The sequence below is a fragment of the Micromys minutus genome, assembly GCF_963924665.1.
Source record: "Micromys minutus genome assembly, chromosome: 32".
Lineage (NCBI taxonomy): Eukaryota > Metazoa > Chordata > Mammalia > Rodentia > Muridae > Micromys > Micromys minutus.
In genome coordinates, this window is record NC_137967.1 from 21,214,103 (window position 1) to 21,232,341 (window position 18,239).

An 18,239-nucleotide genomic window follows, 5' to 3' on the forward strand; every position below is an offset into this window, starting at 1 on the left:
CGGAAACCACTGCTATCTGCCTACCAGAGAAGTCCCTGGGATGGACCTTGTACTGGCTGATTGTATGTCAACTTGACACAAGCTGGAGTTGTCACCGAGAAAGGAGGAGACTCAGTTGAGGAATTGCCTCCATGAGATCCAGCTGTAAGGCAGTTTCTCAATTAGTGCTCTATGAGGTGAGGGCCCCACCCATTGTGGGTGGTGCCATCCCTGGGCTGGTACTCTTGGGTTCTATAAGAAAGCAGGTTGAGCATTCCAGGGGGAGCAAGCCAATAAGTAACATCCCTCCATGGCCTCTGCATCCACTCCTGCTTCTTGACCTGCTTGAGTTCCACTCCTGACTTCCTTTGGTAATGAACAGCAATGTGGAAGTGTGAGCTGAATAAACCATTTTCTCCCCAACTTGCTTCTTGGTCATGATGTTTGTGAAGGAATAGAAACCCTGACTAAGACAGACCTCTAAGGAAAATCACTGGACAGGAGGCTTCTCTCCCATATTTCTTCCCATGAGGACCATGTCTTCCTGTGACATCTCACAAACCCAGAAGAACAGATCACTAATGTCCTGGGTACCTGTCCAAGTTTGATTCCCATGCTAAGACTCAGAAGGAGATAGCCAGATGAGCTTGCCTAACTGCTGTAGAATACTGGCTGGGTCAGGTCTCTGTGAGACTTGGACAAACAGTAAACCATTGCTCCCAGTCAGCAAAAGCAGAAAGTCACATTTCAGCCCAGGAAAAAAAGCTCCCTAAGTCATCTGAGAGGAGATTAGGACAGAGGTCTGGAGTCAGGGCTTCCTGGTGTTTGCCTCGATGTGAGAATCCCGTGGCTTCCTCAGCCATACCCTGCCTGACTCCTCTAGCGTTTTTCTCAGAGCCATGCTCATGATGAAGTCAGGAAGAGTCTGGCTGAAGCTGACATCCTTGGTCTGGTTACTCGGCCCATGCCTACTCTCCCCAGGTTAAGTCAGGTGAGGGATTCTGATCTATTACAGTTTATCTCCGAAACACTCGTCCTGTCCTAAGCCCCCAATCTACCAGGAGAGGACAAATCCAGTGGTGGTACAGGCCATTCTTGACATGTGTGTTCACAGGGTATCAGTGCCACCGAACCCCACAGGACAGAGTCACTCACTGAAACCATGGAGACTCATAGATATTTTTCATTTGTAAAACACATATGGAAGGTTCATAGGATACAGTACCCATGTTTTACCTGGGTGATCTTCTAGTCGCCCCGTGAGGAGCCATTTGTGTGCCACTGTGTGAACTCCCCAACCTTCTTGAACAGGCAGTGACGTAGGTCAGGATTTCACAGCTCTTAGCTGGAAATGTGGTTTGTACCAGGAAAAGGCTCCAAGGCTGCCTGTCTTGAACAAGGAGAAGAACAATTTCTCCCACAGCAGCTTCTGGGGTACACTACATCAATGCTGACGGGCAATGGCAGGCATGCTCCCATTGAGTAAAAGTGGGACTACAACGTAAGAGAGAGAATGCCAACAATAGATGGAAAGATGGGAAACCTCTGTCCCAAGCAGGCATGCTTGTCTCTCAGCCGAGCAGGACTGGTGAGGGGGGTGCCCGTCCTACTTGGTAGATAAAAGCAAGACAACATCTGTGTCCTCAGTGTCCCGAATGTGTCATCTCCTCTGTGGAGCTCTCTCCTCAGGTGTCTCCGTGGTTCACCAGCACTGTTCTCAGATCTCCACTCACACTCTAGTGTTTGGTGGAGACAATTCCTCCACTGACTGATCTTCCAGAGTCCCTGACCTTTAAAAGAAAGGAAGAAAGAAAGAAAAAAAATCAACAAGAACAAAACCCAATTCTGTTTGTGGATCCAGTCATCCCTCAATGAACTGCCCAGCTGCCCTGCCCGGCTGTCTTCTGGCCCACTAGAAGTAGGGCACTGTGACAGCAGGTCTGGGCTGATGCTTTGCAGAGGCCGATTGCCTGCCAAAGGCTTAAAATCCAGTGAGGGGATGAATGGGTGTCCCGGGTTGATGGGAATCTGCAGGTTGCTTATAAACATCTCAAGTTTGGCGCTAATGAAAGTGGTATCCCTGATAGATTTAAAAGTATTAATATATTTTCATGTATTTCTTCTCTGTCTCTGTCTCTCTCTGTCTCTCTGATTCTCTATCTCTGTTTCTCTGTGTATGTGTATGTGTGTGCATAAATGCATGTATGCGTACATACTTACGTGTGTGTGCATCCATGTTTGTGTGTGTACGTGCATGCGTGTATACATATGTGTGTGTGCGCACGCATGCAAGTCTGGAGTAGGCATGTACCATCTTGTGTGTGTAGTCTGGTGGATGCCACAGCCGCTATAAAAGTTTAGAGGACTACTTGAGGAAGTGAAGTCTATGCTACAGTCATGTGCAAAGAGGTTCAACCGAGACAGCAGTGAGTATCCAAAGATCTGAACAAACACTGTTCCATAGCTGGGAACATCAGTGTATTAGAGTTTCTATTTCGGAGACAAAAACACCATGACCAAAAAGCATGTTGGAGAGGAACGGGTTTATTTCGCCTACACTTCCAAATCATAGTCCATCTTTGGAGGAAGTCAGGACAGGAACTCAAATAGGGCAGGCACCTGGAGCAGGAGCTGATGCAGAGGCCATGGATGCTGCTGCTTACTGGCTTGCTCCTCATGGCTTTCTCAAGCCATTTTCTTATAGAAGCCAAGGCCAAGAACAACCCACCACAAGCTGGGCCCTCCTCCACTGATCACTCTTTGGTGACTCTAACTTGTGTCAAGTTGACACACAGAACCAGCCAGTACCATAGGTCGTCAGAATATAGTCAGTGGTGATCAGCTTTGAGTAGAGGACACTCTGGCTTTCTCTCCCCTCCCCCATACCACTTCCTGTTCACTGAGGGCCTCCCTCTGCTGACCATCTGTTCCCCTCTGCGCCTGCTCCCTGAAGCTCAAGCACAAAGCCAGCTTTTCCTCTCAGGTTCTCTTGCTCCGTAGGGAGTCTCTGAGCTCTGCTCCTACCCAAGTTGCCAAAGAATGGCCTCCTCACAAGCCAGCAAGACACCAACCCAGGATGCTCTTTGCAGGAAGGTACAGAAGGGGCCTCCATGGTTGCTGCTCCTGTTCTGTCTCCCCTTGTGGCGAAGAGCTTCCGTCCAAGTTTTGCTGCTGTCCTTTCTGACTCTGAGCTGAGCCTCCTCCCAGGCAGGAGCACCTCTCAAAAACCACACGGGCTGTGGTGTGTCTGTGTCCAAACACTGTTGAATTCCTCATGCTGCCTCCTGTTTCTCTCCCTCGTTTCAGTCCTGGAGACCACACACCCAGCATTAAGGCTGATAAGCATCCTTGTATCCTGAGAGAACAGCAGCTCACCCCAGGGCTGACCTCTACTGCATCCTGGCCTTGGTTTGTCAGCACCAAAGAGGGAGCTCCTGTCCTCCCCACGTGCCCTGTTGGCACAGAGACCCATGTGGGCACCCAGTCTGAGCTGTGTCCTCAGTGCTCTGTGGTAAGTGCACCGCAGTTGCCCCCAGTAGAAAGGTGACAGGTGCAGTTCATGGGACAGCATGGAGTCACCTGAGACAGCACCACGGAAGAGGACTGGTCCATTTTCACTGTAGTCACCAGTCAGGGTTACGGTCTGGGACAGAGTCCAAGGGACGGCTGTGTCTGGGTTTTACATTCAGGGTGTACGAAAGGGGACGATTATTCCTGGGAAAATGTGTCTCCATCTTACTACGGAGGGTTTCAAGGATGCGATGCAGCTCCCCGTGTTGGCTGAGCTGCGCATGTGGTCAGTCTATGCCCCGCCTCCCTATCCAGGAAGCCTGTCCTTTATGTCTAGGCCATTTCCCCCTGATCACCATGTCTTTCCTCATGGAAGATGCCAGTAGAGAAGGAACTGCGTAGGTCCCGGGAACATCACCGTGTACAGGAAGAAGCCAAGGAGGTCACACAGACTTGTGGGAGGGGCCTCCTGATCATCTGAGACAGCGATGGAAGCCAGGCTGCAAGGCAAACTGCTAACTCAGGCCAACACTTGTCCTGATGCGCCCCTGGTGAACACTGGGAAAGCTGCAGGCTTATCTGGGAGCTGTCCACAACAGCAGAATTAGCTGCCATTTAGCTGCTGGAGAGAATAACTCAGAGCTGAATTTCCTAGGACCCGTGTCCTCCATTCTTCCACTTGGGAGACAAGAACATGGGACATCTCATGCACCCAGCAGGATAGTTATCTAAGATCCTAGGCGTCTGTCCAGCTATGATCTCCATGCTCCTCTCAGAAGGAAATGCTGACACTGAATGTGGCTGTCCTGGCAGTGCACAGCTGACCGGGCAGTAGGCAGCTGGCTCCACATTCTATGAAGACTTCCACACCGAGTAAAGCCTTGTCCTCTGTAAGCTCTAACAGGAAGTCAATGCCAACCTGGGAGAGAATCTAACAAGGGTCACTTGGGGTCCAGCCTGGAACAAGCTGTGCAGCCAGAGCTTCCTGGAGGATGTCAGGTCTTCCTCAGCTAGGCCCTGCCTGACACCCACAGTCCCTCTCAGGGTCATGTTTATGGTGAAACCCTTAGAATTTAAACTCAGTCTGGTGTCATTGGGCGGAGTTACTTACTGACCAAAGCTCCTTTTCCCTGCAGGGTGGAGTTTGGTGAAGGGTTGAAATCCACTGTGTTTTTGTAGTGGTTTATTTATTTTAAACCTACTTTTAATAATGGTTCTTAAGTGTTTTAACCTCCCTCCTAGACTTCCACCCACCAGAGGTAGTGGAAAAAAAAGGTTAATAGGGCAAAGAAGAATGTGAACCTGTTAGAAATAGTTCTTTGTAGCAAATCCAGTTTGCGTTGTCAGGAGATCAGCAGTTCAGTTCACATGAATCAGCAACGCTAGCTTGATCCACTCACAAACACCATTCACAAATCAGCAAAGGCAGTTAAATCCAGAAGAAACCTCAAGATGCTGACAATCAGCCTAAGTCTGAGGAAGGGACAAGAAGCCACCAGAACACCACTTTCTTTCTTTCTTTCTTTTTTTTTTTTCTTTCTATGAAGCCACTACAAAAGATGACCAGTAAAGAGTGGCAAGGCGAACCAATACCACACAACGTGGTCCGTGAAGACCAGCATCAGCAAAATGCAACAATGACCAGCAAGGAGTGGCAAGGCGAACCAATACCACTCAGCATCATCCACAGTCTGTCGGGTTATATTTAGACCCTGCCCAAACATCACGTGGTCTCTCAAGCAACCACCCCAGCAAAACATCACATGCCCTTATTCCAGGAAGCTTCCAGACAAATACTACGTGTCTGTTCTCAGAAAAATGTCCTCCCACATGTCTGCTTCAGCAAAAACACCCACTCATAAGACAGTTCCCAGAAAAATATCACATGACAAACTGAGTCTCCAAAGAAAGCTGAAGTTTCCACTTTAGCAGTTTGTCTCTGCCATGTGTGTCCTGTACTAAACGCTCACACACCCACATGGGGACACAATACAGAAGGAGATGGACACAGGTCAGGCATGACTGTACTGAGTGTAAGTTAGAATTAACCCAGCCAGCACCCAGCGGTCCTGGAGAATCACTTACTGTATACATGGCTAAACCCATATGAATCAACTTGCTCTCAATTAATGTAGCTAAATTTATAGCGTGTGGAATCCAGTGTGGTTTGGGGTGATGTTCTGTAATGACAGGGATCTTCTAGAGTGTGTTGTCTCTCTATCTCTGTGTCTACGCTCCAGGCTACAGAAATCAATGGCGACCACAAATCACCCGTGTTCATGACAGATGCATGCAGTGACTTCTTGTACCAGGACGAGACTTGAAAATTCTCTGGGAGATTAGGGACACATACAAGAAACATTTCCTCCTCAACTGTGTGGGAGGCATGACTGGTAGAAATTCTACAGAAATAAGAAGAACTCAGTAGGCTAAACACAAGGCTAGAAATTAGAAAATCATCAATATTGAGATGTTAGTCTTGGGTGGGAAGGAAGGGCCCTGGGTCCTAAACAGGTGTGCACTGAACTGAGCCTAGGAGTGGCTGGGGCGGTCATTTTACTAGACAAAGGAAGCAACATGGCCTCCATTCTCTGGTCGCCCATGAACCTGTCACTCCCCCTATGACCTGTCTCCTTGGGACTCTGTGTGACTCACTACACTCTGCCCTGAGGTCCATGTTCTCTCTCACAGTCTTGGAGGGGTGCAGCCTTCCCTGGCTCTTCCTCTCTAGATCCTAGTTCTTGACTCTCTTTTAATCTCTGTTCTCCTGCAGTTCCAACAAACCCCTGGCTTCACTTCTAAATGCCCTTGATAGTGTTACAGCTCATGAGACCAGGGACTTCATGAGGACAGAAACTGGTGTAATCTTTGTGGAAGGCAAAGTACCTGGCAAAGCCTCAGATATCAATCAATGAATCAATCAGTAAGTGTCCCAGGGCATGTCCTGGACATACTCACAAACCTTGGATATTAAGCTAATGACTCTCTAACACACTGTGTGTGTGTCTGTGTGTGTGTGTGTGTTTGTGTGTGGTGCATGTATGCATGCATATGTCTCTGTGGGTGTATGCGCATGAATATGTGTGTGTGTGCCTATGAACATCTCAGTAGATTTGTGTAGGTGTATGTGTGTGTGAGTGTGTGTGGGCATTCTAAAACACCCGTGGGAAAGGCAGAGGTCAACTTGTATTACTCTGACCTGTAGCCAGGTCCTCAGATTTTGAACCAAGTTGTAGCATCCATGGAGGTATCTCACAGGACTGCTTTTTTGTTTGTTTGTTTGTTTTTAGGAAAGACACCCTGAAATTGTTAGGAACATCAGTCTTCAAAATAAAGAGACCAAAACTTGGGGGACAATCTGGTTTTTTCTTGGGACTCTCCCTACTATTTCCAATTTAATGAGGGCTGCTGAGTCTCTGTGTCCTGTGTCTTCTCTCAGGCTGCAGACAGAAACCCTGGGTCTCCTAGGGAGACCCCAGGCGGTCTCTGAGCTTCCTCTTCTCCCCCGTCAGAGGATGGGCTCCACACCTGTGTGTCAGAACACAGGTTGCACCTTTAGGCCAGATCCCAGGGCCTCAGCCAGCTCATGTTCCCTGCAGCTGCTGGGGCAGAGGCAAACCGAACTTGAAGCTCTGTGGGGTCTTGCTCTTCAGTGCTCCTGGTAACGCTTGCTGCTGAACTAACTCATGGGATGTGAAACTTCCCACCACGTTAACAGAACAGGAGCAATAGGGCCTTTCCTTTGTCCTGGGAATTGGTCCAGGACTCTCAGGCAGAGAGTGCTCAGGGATTTGTCCTGACATGAAGGCTGCTGTCTGAAAAGGTTCTGTGGCCTCCCCTCCATCCCTTCCTCCTCCCCACCCTTCCCTCCTCCCCCACCTCTCACCCTCCACACCCCATCTTTTGCATCATGAAGAAGCTCTCCTCCGGGGTTTAAACAAGAGCCTGTCCTTCCTTTGAGCCCTGGCACGTCTAGATTCTGCCCCTTCCTGTGCTTTCTGCATAATCCTCTTCCTACACTCCAGACCCATCAAGGCCTCAGACCTTTCTCTTAACAAACCCTGCTGAGGGGATTGTTTCAGCTTCCTGTGCGGCTCTCACACACGTGGAGGTAAGAGGTCCCGGTGCACACAGCTAAGCCTTGGAGAAGCCAGCAAAGGCAAGCACCAGGTTTGTCCCTTCAATGGAAGATGTTTGTCTCTTCCTCCAGGAACAAGGGGAAAGGATGTGGTTTACAACCTGGTTACCTCCAGCTGTCTGTAAGGCCGGCTGCACCTGAGTCCCCCAGATACTATGTTTGGGGATCCCTGACTCCCCACTACACACACACATCTTGAACCTTGCTTCCTAGTCTACACAACCACCCTCTTGACAGTTGTCATTGTAACCTACAACAGCCTAAGTGACTTCTGCGGTATCTTAGGGCCAGGGATTATGTTTACCTCAGCCGTGCTCCAGGGACCCTTGTCTTGAGCATTGTCTGTAAGTCAACAGAAACCATGTTCATGGAAGAAGTCGTATGCACTTTGTAAAGAGTCCCAATGTCAACAAGCCTTGAGCTTTGTTGTACCTTGGGACCGAGTTAATTGTCATCAGGAAACTTTTCCCCCAAATCATGCTGTGCTTACATATGATAAAATATGTGCTAAAACCACCCAGTGTCAGACTCCAGAAGTTTGTCCAGCACATGTCTAGTTCTGTGTGAACTGAACTTCATTCTGACCTCACCGGTGTCTCCCTGCCATTGTGATGGGTACAGGGACCCCACCCCACACTGATGGCTTTATTTATGATACTGGAGGAGAAGCCTTGTCATCAGAGTGACATTTGTTGGAAGAGAAGGAGGGATGAAGGGACAAAGGGAGGGGATTTCCAGGTCTCTGCCACCTCCTCAGTCCTCCCTCTGGGGAGGACAGCTTCAGGTCAGCCCTGCTCCCGTGCTCCATGCTGTGCTCTCTGTTTGCTGTCTTCCTTTGAGCTCAGTCTCCTCCCAGGCAGCAGCTCCTCCAGAATCACACAGACAGTTGGTGGCTCTATGTTTGAGACACTGCTCTGTCCCCTCCTCTGTCAGCTCCACTCCCCTCCCCCTCCTCTTCTCTCTCTTTATGGTTCAGTCGTCCACACCACGGTGGGCAGCAAGGCTGAGAAGTGAACTGTGCCCTGAGAGATCAGGTCACCCCAAAGATGCTCTGTTGAGTCCTGACCCGGGTCTGTCAGTACAGAGGGAAGCCCTGGCCTCTCTATGTGATAATAGTGACACCAAAGCCCAGCAGACCATCCAGGTGTCCTGAAAATACAATGCACACCCAGCAGGTAGGTGACAGTTGTCTCTTAGGGATAGGGAGAGATTAAGTGTGTGATGAACTTGTAACAGAACTTATCTACGGTCACTGGTCTTACTGATCAGAGTTCTGTTCCAGGCGCCCAGGAGCAGTTGAGTCAGCAGTGTGAGACATTTCATGTCTACAGGAGGAAGTAACCCGAATCCTGGAAATCCTGTGTGTCCATCCTCCTGTGGAAGGTTTCAGAGAGCCCCTGCGTTCCCTGTGATGCTGGCTTGTGCCTTGGTCTGTGTGATGAAAGTCTACACTGGGCTAAGGATGTTCAGCACCTTAGATGGCTCAGTGGTTAAGAGCAGTCGGTGCTCTTCCAGAGGTCCTGAGTTCAATTCCCAGCAACAACATGGTGGCTCACAGCCATCTGTAATGGGATCTGATGCCCTCTTCTGGTGTGTCTGAAGAGAGCGACAGTAAACTCACATACAAAAACATAAACAATTAAATCTTTTTTTAAAAAAAATAAAATGAAATAAAAAACTTCTTAAGTACTTCAGAATGCTCCCGAGTACAATGTATATTTTATATACATTATAATATAACACATATTATCATGTATATATGCACTGCTTTTTATGATAGGGTTACTTTGTGTAACACTGTCTGTCCCAAAATTTCTTTGTGTAGACTAGGCTGGCCTTGAACTCACTAGATCTGCCTGTCTCTGCCTCCTGAGCACTGTGATCTAAGGCATGCACCACCACTGATGGCTTCTTTTTATTTTTTTAAAAGCATATCAGACATTGCTAGCTACATAGTTCTGACAGAGAAGACCTTAGACATTTTATAAGCCAAGGCTACACAACCAGTAAGTGGCACCTTAGTTTTGCATGTGTGCAGTCTCAGCACTTAGGAGACTGAGACAGGAGGCTTCTTGTATTGGGAATATATAGAGTTTCAGACTCGCTGGGCTCAACCAAAGGGAAATGGAAAATAATTAATGTGAATGAATAATGAATTCAGCGCTAAAGCATTGGGAGACCTGGGAATCCGTCTTATGGTGGTCAAAGAGGAATGTTTTCTGTACTTGCTATCTGTCTCCTACTAACTGTCCGTCGGGCTGAGGCAGATGGCCCCTTCTGGCTACGGTGCCTCCTTCCTGTGTCTTAGTGTATTTTTCCCTTGTACGTCCTAAGAGCAAGGCCAGGACTCCCATGCTCACCAATGTGTCTAAATCAGTGCACAAGGGAGGTCTCAGGAACTGGGGTTCCGTTGTGGGTTCAGGTAACTGGACAGGGCCCTCCCAAGTGCTTAAGAAGGCGAAAGGTAGCTTCAAAAGCCAAAGCCGGAAATTAGGCGTCTTTGGGGCAGCCACCTTCTGTCCCCTCCCTACCCTCACACCTGCCTGTCACCTGCTCCAAGACAAATGAAGGAACAGCTGACCATTTATCACACAGGAAGAAGTGGGGGCTGCCAGCTCGGGCCTCCACTATGATTCTCCAGTGTGACCCTGGAGACCTGCTCAGCTACAAGTCACATGAACCAGAGCCCTAGGGACTGGGTGGGACCTGAGGTCGGGGTGTCCATCAGAGAGGTCCATGGGCTGCAAAAATTAAAAATAAATAAAACCATAATGATTTTGCAGAGAATGCTGGGAAGCTGGGACAGTTGCCCTCTAATGACACAGGCAGGGGGAGTTAGGAGAGCCACCCACGAGGCTGGAAAGGTCAGGACTCACTTCCTTTCCCAGTGGCTGTTCCCAGGTGCAAAAGCTGTAGAGGAACGCAGAGGTCACTGCAGAACTTCAGGAGTAGGGCAAATGGCAGACAGTCAGGCTATGAAGACCCAACAAAATCAAAATGGTGGGATTAAAATAGGGTCTGAGAGGAGGGTAGAAAAATATGCCATCCAATCATGGCTTTTCCTTTCTTTTTTAAATATTTATTTTGGATACAAGCAGACTGCCACTGTCTTCAGACACACCAGAAGAGGACTCAGATCCCATCACAGATGGTTGTGAGCCACCATGTGGCTGCTGGGAATTGAACTCGGGATCTCAGAAGAGCAGCCAGTGCTCTTAACCACTGAGCCATCTCTCCAGCCCTTAATGACTTTTCTTAATGAAGGAACTTAAACCATTTCTTATAACGTAAGAATTTTTAATGCATTATTAGAAAAAAACCTGCTATTTCGGCTTTTGGCTCAGAGGAGGCAATGGTGCTACTTTCTTCGGTCGTCCCGAATCCGGGTTCATCTGACACCAGCCGCCTCCACCATTCTGCCCAAGTTCGATCCCGATCATGTACTTGAGGTGCACCGGAGTTGAGGTCGGCGCCACATCCGCCTTGGCCCCCTAAGATCGGCCCTCTGGATCTGTCTCCAAAGAAAGTCAGTGATGAGATTGCCAAGGCTACCGGGGACTGGAAAGGCCTCAGGATTACAGTGAAACTGACCATCCAGAACGGACAGGCCCAGATTGAGGTGGCGCCCTCTGCCTCTGCCCCCTCAAGGAGCCACCAAGAGACAGGAAGAACCAGAAAAATATCAAACACAGTGGAAATATCACTTTTGATCAGATTGTCAACATTGCCCTGCAGATGCGACACTGGTCCTTGGCCAGAGAGCTTTCTGGAGCTATCAAGGAGATCCTGGGGACTGCACAATCTGTGGGCTGCAATGTGGATGGCCGCCACCCTCATGACGTCACAGATGACATCAACAGTGGTGCAGTGGCGTGCCCAGCTAGTTAAGACGTAACAAGAAAATATTTCAATAAAAGACTTATCTGATAAAAAAAAAAAAAAGACAGAAAAAATAAACCTTAAAGAATGGGTTTTGAGACAGGTGGGGTGGGGGGAGAGAAAAGAAGAAGGGACAGTCCCCCAGCAAGAAGAGCTGACATAGATCGTGACCTGAGGCAGATTTCCTGCACACAGCCCATGTGACTCTGGGAGATGCCCCTGGGGTAAGGACAGGAGAAATAAGAGGGAAGGACCCTCAGACACCAGGATAGCACAGTGGGGGCAGAACCATGGAGTCCCCTTCTCTGCTGCTCTGCAAAGGGCTCCTGCTCACAGGTGAGGCCGGTCTTGGAGTGCTGTGGGGGGCGCTCTGATAGGAAGGGACCCTGGGAGGAGACTCTGCTCCAGGCTGAGAGGAGAGGACACGGGCTGCTTAGGTGGATGCTCTGAGGAATAAGGGGTGTTCAGAAGGGAGGAAAAGCTAGATCCCTCTTTATTTAAAGTAAGACACCAGCACCCACAGGCTGCATGGCTGTGCCCTGACTGTTGGAGTCCTCACAGGGGCGGCCATGGTAAAGGGGTTCGATCCCCACCAGAGATTGATCAGGACAGACATTATGTGAGTGGAGAGGCTCACTCTTTGTCTCCTAACAGCAAAATGCTATAGCCAAGGAAAATGTTGCGCCTTGTTTTGAGACAAAAGCTACAACCAGGGAGATCTCCTGCTGTGTTGAAAAGCCTCATGTGTAAATAATGCTTCCTCTCAGGAGGCTATACTCACAAGGACCCTGGGTAAGTGCCCGGGCTGTGCTTGTGCCTACACTAAAGTGTTTTTATCCCCCAAGTCTTACGAATTGCAGCCAGGAGTCCTGACTTGGCTTGTGTTTGGAAAGCTCAGAGTCCAGCATTTTGGGACTCGGCTGCTTCCCGTGGATCTGATCCCGAAAGACTATTAGACCCTGTGACATTTCACCCTCTTGCTCTGGAGGTCATTTTCAGTCTCTTTCAAGAGCACACAACAATCTTAACACTGTCATTAGCTCTGAGTTTGTTGTAAATAGCCCCGCAGTCACCCGATTCTCCGAACATGCCTGCTCCTTTACCCGGTATCTGAGCCTGTCCCCAGCACTGGGCCTCCCGGGAAGAGCAGCCCAACACCTGGCCTCACGAGCCCTGCTTCTATAAGACTGGAAGTATCGGGGGCTCTTCTAGAGGGTGCAGCCAAGGGTTGACTGCAAATACAGAGAACAAAATAACTTTAGATCGTGAGAACCCAGGGTCTGTAGAGGACAAGGTCAGGGAAGGCATCCCCAACCTGGAATGTGCTCTTGACTGTGGGGAGCCATGAGGACATGGGGAGTGTTCCAAGTAGGGGACACAGCTTCAGGGGCACGGAGGGAGCAGGCTTCATGTCTTTCTGCACTTAACGTGTGGGTACACGCGGTCTGAATACTGTTCTCCCTTATGAGGCTATTTAGACTCACCTGCTCAGGACACGGTGGGCCCAGTGCTGATGGGGATGCCTTCTCTCTTCCAGTCTCACTTCTAACCTGCAGGAACTCGCCCACCTCAGCACTGTTAACGTCTAAAGAACTGCGGTTCTCGGCTGCGGAAGGGGCAAAGGTTCTTCTCTCTGTCCCCGACCAGTCAGAGAACCTCCTCTCCTTTTCCTGGTACAAAGGGAAAGGTGTAAATGAAAATTCTACAATCGCACATTATAAAAAGTCCAGCGACTCGCTTCAACTTGGCAAGAAAGTCAGCGGCCGGGAAGAAATCTATAAAGACGCCTCCATGATGCTCCAAGCTGTCACCCAGGGAGACACGGGGTTCTATACCTTAGAAACCTTTAAAGCACATGATCAACAGGAAATAACATATGTCCATCTCCAAGTATACAGTAAGTGATTCTCTGTGCCCTGTGGGTACTTGGAGGGATTCTCACACAGATGTGAGCATCTGGAAACCCCGGCCCTAGATCTCCAGGTGACCATGGGAACCTCCTCTTCAGGGCTGGAACAGGACTTTTATTAGCACTCAGATGGGACAAAGCTTTATTGTCTTGTGTAAGCAGCCAGCCCACTGCCATGACAGCCACATGTAAGCTGGCTCCCCCTCCCCCAGCATCTAAATTCCGGTGAGACTGAGCGTGGTGGGCAGAGCTGAGTGAGTGCCCAGGCCGTCAGCCAGATCTTCTCACGGGTTTGCAGGTTCTCATGGCAACAGCGTATCATCAGGTCCAGCCCAGGATGCTCATAGCTGGGCAAAGGGAAATAGACCCCCTGATTGGACAGCTCCCCTGTTCCAAGGTCAGGTTCTTATTTTATTTAAGGTTAACTCACAGATATGGCAATGGTCATTTACCACGTGTCCTCTTATAGGGAAACAGAGACCCAGGAGCGCAGTGGCTGAATTAGGATGGGTGGCCATCGCATGCACACAATGCTGGCTGTACCCTCAGCTCCGAATCCCCATGGAAAGGTGCCGTGGGGCAGAGAGGAGCTGTCTGAGATCTCTGGAGATGAACCTCTCTCACTTGCTCTCTTTTGCTCACACACAGAGATTGTGACACAGCCCTACCTCCAGCTCAACCACACCAGACTGAAGAGGAAGAGCGCCTCAATTCTCACCTGCGTGTCGCCTGACACGGGAGTGGACATCAATTGGTTCTTCAATTACAAGCCCCTGAATATCACGGAGAGGACCACACTGTCGCCTGAAAAGCGCAGGCTCACGATATCTCCAGTGTGGGGGGCAGATGCGGGGATCTATCAGTGCGAGGTCTCCAACGCCTTTAGTTCGAAGAAGACGAATCCACTGATTATGGTGTTAGCTTACGGCTAATGTCTCCTCTCCTCCTGTACCAGAACTTTGCAGTCTTTATGTCGCTGGCGTGCACTGCTTGTGAAGGTTATAGGGAGAAAATTGTCACTGCAGAGAAGAGAGACAGTCAGCATGGTGACAAACACCCTCAGTCCCCAAATAAAAACAGGTCAGGAGGAAGACGATTACAAATTTCGGTGTGCTAAAATGCACGTAGAAGGTTTTAGCCCTTTTGACAACCACAGTTGAATGGCATGAAGCACCATCGTATTGTGGTGTGACGTCACGATGGTCCCTTTCCTAACCCTATTTACACCCTTCCATCCACATCAGCCCTGGGTGACTGATGTCCTGCTTCTGTCCCTATTCATGTGACAAAACAAGTCTAATTGTTTATGGGTAATATCAGCACAGGAAAATCCAGCTCTAAATTACAGTCTGTTCATTTGCCGGGGATGGGGGCTGGGGGTGCTGAGTTTAATCATCAGTCCTGAGAACATGAAGAACGTGTAGTGTGGCTACAAAGAAGTTCACACCATCTGCAGACACGATTATTTTTACCTTAACACTGTACTATTATATCTATGGTATACACACACACACACACACACACACACACACACACACACACATTTTTATTAATCATAGAATCCTTGTTATTCTGAAGCAAGTGTAGCAGTATCTGCAATTTTACTTCTGATTTTAATAATTTTAATCTATTATAAGGTTCATTTAGCTAAAAGAAAATACTAATTATTTGTCAAAAACCAACTTCCTACCTCTGTTGCAGACTTGGACACTTTTCTTCTTTTCTTTCTTTTCTTTTCTTTTTCAACTTTACGTGCATTGGTGTTTTGCCTTGCATGGATGTCCATGTGAAGGTGTCGGATCCCCTCAATCTGGATTAAAGGCAGTTGTAAACTGCCTTATGGGTGCCGGGACTTGAACCAGGGTCCTCTGGTAGAGCAGCCAATGTTCTTAATCACTGAGCCATCTCTCAGTCCCGACTTGGGCCAGACTTTGCTTGTCTTCTGAATGACCTAGATGGCAGCCACCATCTCTATGTTCCTCCTTAACACCGGAGCATGCCCAGGTAAAGCCCAGCTAGGCAAACGGGAAACACCTTGTGAACTGGGGAAATCAGAGGCAGCTTCATCCTGGGCCTGCTTTGACACTAACACAGTGGGTTTGGACCACAGACTCAAAAGAAAGCTAATTTGAGAACTTATCATGGGCAATGGCCCCACTGTCCAACCACCTCCCACCTCTACCTGCTGTGTCCTTCAGCTAGAAGTCACAAAACCTTAATCAGCCATCTCTCCAGCCCATCAAAGTCATTGCTTCCATACAAATTCTAATTCCTCTGGTGGAGCCTGGGAGTCTTACCTATCTCTCTCCAAGTTGCCATGACCACCAATGAGAGGCATCGATATCTTGGGGCTGTGTGCTGGACTGAAAGGGCTCAGCATCCGAGGTGTTTCTAAGAGAGCCCGACAGCTAGTGGAAGGAGGTTGCTATGGCAGCAACATCTCCATCCAAAGCCATCAGGCGGTAGCGACGGGAGGATCTGGAGGTGAGACTCGGCCTAGGCTGTGTAGGCCACTCAAAAGAGCCTGGGCTTCAAGATGTGGAGAGACCCAGTCAAAACCAGAACAAAACAAAAGCAAAAGCCAAATGTGGTAGACTATGAGTTCAACCCCAGCTATTGTGAGGCTGATGCAGGTGGACATCTCTAAGTTTAAGCCCAGCTTCATCCAAATACTAGGTTCCAGATGAGGTACTGCTAAATAGTGAGAATCTTTCTCATCAAAACAAGAACGTCAAAAAAATTAACAAATAAAGCATACTTTTAATCCCAGCACTGGGGAGGCAGAGGCAGGTAGATCTCTGAGTTCGAGGACAGCCTGGTCTATAGAATGAGCTCTGGGACAGTTGGGGCTGTGCACAGAGAAATCCTGTCTTGAAAAACCAAAATAGCCAAAATACTAAAAAGAAAAAAAGAGAACATCAACACACAAACACACAGACACACACACACACACACACACACACACACACACAGAGAGAGAGAGAGAGAGAGAGAGAGAGAGAGAGAGAGAGAGGAGGAACTGGGTCTGGAGAGGTGGCTCAGTGGTTAGAGCACTGACTGCTCTTCCAGAGGTCCTGAGTTCAAATCCCACCAACCACATGGCTCACAACCATCTGTAGTGAGATCTGATGCCCTTTCTGGTGTGTCTGAGGACAGCTACCATGTACTCATATACATGAAAGAAAATGACACGGGATGACAGACACAGGAGCTGTGACTGTGGCCTGCCACCTAGAAGACTCTAGAGAGTTTTCAGCTGACAGCACTGAACATGACAGTCACCTTGCAGTGGCACCCGAGGGGCTGAAAGTTACCCATGCTTGCATTTCCTTCCAGAACAACTAAACTCTTGTCGAATGTGTGAATGGGCTCAAGAATCATTTCTTCAGACAGCTGTTCGAATGATTCCGAAGTATAGCCATATTTTGTTTTCCATTAGATTTCTCTGGGTTCTGGATTCTTCTTCAGTGCTGGGAATCAGACATGGGGGCTTCCCTGAGGTGATGATACACCCATTTAATGCCAGCACTCAGCACCAACAGGCACATTTTTGTAAGTCCAAGGTCAGAATGGTCTCCATAACAAGGCCAGCGAGAGCTATACAGTGAGACCCTGTCAGCAAAAGAAAAAAAAAAAAAAAAAAAGGTGCCCCACAGATGGCTCAGTAGTTAAGAGCAGTAGCTGTTCTTCTAGAGGACCCAGGGTCAATTCCCAGCACCACACAGCAGCTGACAATCCATAAGTCTAGATTCTTTGTCTGCCACGTCCTCTCTTGGCATGTGTACCAGGCTGTGAGCTGTGTACAGACTTCCATGCAGGTAGGACACCCAAACACGCACAATAAAAATTTAAACATATGTTGAAAAAACATAGAAAATATAAACAGAATATGCCATGCAAGATGGAAATCTTGGCCACTGCCTGGAAAGGGAGCGCTTCTATGACTCTCAGCAGCACCCGAATGTTCAAGAGTCTGAGAACCCCATGGTCCAGGCCTCATTGCAGGGCCCCCCAAACAACTCCACATCTCAGACTGTGCTTCCCCGGCCCCCCCAACTGTGTCTCAGTACTTCCCTATAGCCTAACACCCACCTCTGCAGTGCTGTAAGATAAGTACAGTCCAACTCCCCATGTTCTGTTTCCCCAAGAAGCCAAGCCCAGTGATGTAGAACTCTCAGCTCCTCCTGCACCATGCCAGCCTGGGTGCTGCCATGCTCCCGCCTTGATGATAATGGACTGAACCTCTGAATCTTACCTTGGTCATGATGTCTGTTCACAGCAGTAAAACCCTAACCAAAACAGAAGTTGGTGCCAGGAGTGCGGTATTGCCGTGATAGGCCCAATCATGCTTTTGCTTGGCGGAATATAGATTTGGGGACTTTAGAAAGCAGTGGAATGACTTAAGGGGGCTAAATGGGCTATTCTAGTAGGAATATGGAAGGAAGACTTTGTTGCTGTGTATGATTTGAACTGTGCAGACCTGGACCAATAGGTTTTAGTGAAGAAGAATTTCAGAATGTGGCCTAGAGATTGTTTTTGAAATATTTTGAAGATTGTGGCTGCTTTTTTGCCCTTGTCTGAAGAGTCTACATGAGGTTAAGGTAAAGAGATTTAAATTAATTGCATTGACAAGGAGGTCTGAAACAAAGCCCAGCAGAGACTTTGTTCTCTGGTTAAGTCTCATGAAGAGTGTTTTGATCAAGTGTAGAAAGCTTAGGAAGAAAAATATAAAATATATGGTTAGAGTATTAAAGGGGTACCAGGAAGGGAAATGAAGTTGATTTCAGGGAGATTAAATTGAATAAAGGGAGTAATGACCTTGGG

At 48.5% G+C, this 18,239-nt stretch overlaps 1 protein-coding gene and 1 pseudogene across 2 annotated transcripts; both read left to right on the top strand.

Annotated features, from left to right (window-relative positions):
* The first annotated feature begins 11,065 nt into the window (after window positions 1-11,065).
* Window positions 11,066-11,515, top strand: LOC308413757 (large ribosomal subunit protein uL11-like; annotated as a pseudogene). Its single transcript has one exon. The product of its transcript is annotated as a large ribosomal subunit protein uL11-like (transcript).
* A 281-nt stretch (window positions 11,516-11,796) lies between these two features.
* LOC308413290 (cell adhesion molecule CEACAM15) lies at window positions 11,797-14,347 on the top strand (the record flags this gene model as incomplete). Its single annotated transcript, XM_080908213.1, has 3 exons — window positions 11,797-11,842; window positions 13,044-13,403; window positions 14,064-14,347. The coding sequence occupies 3 exons, from the start codon at window positions 11,797-11,799 to the stop codon at window positions 14,345-14,347; spliced, it is 690 nt and encodes a 229-aa protein (XP_080764339.1).
* Window positions 14,348-18,239: the final 3,892 nt, after the last annotated feature.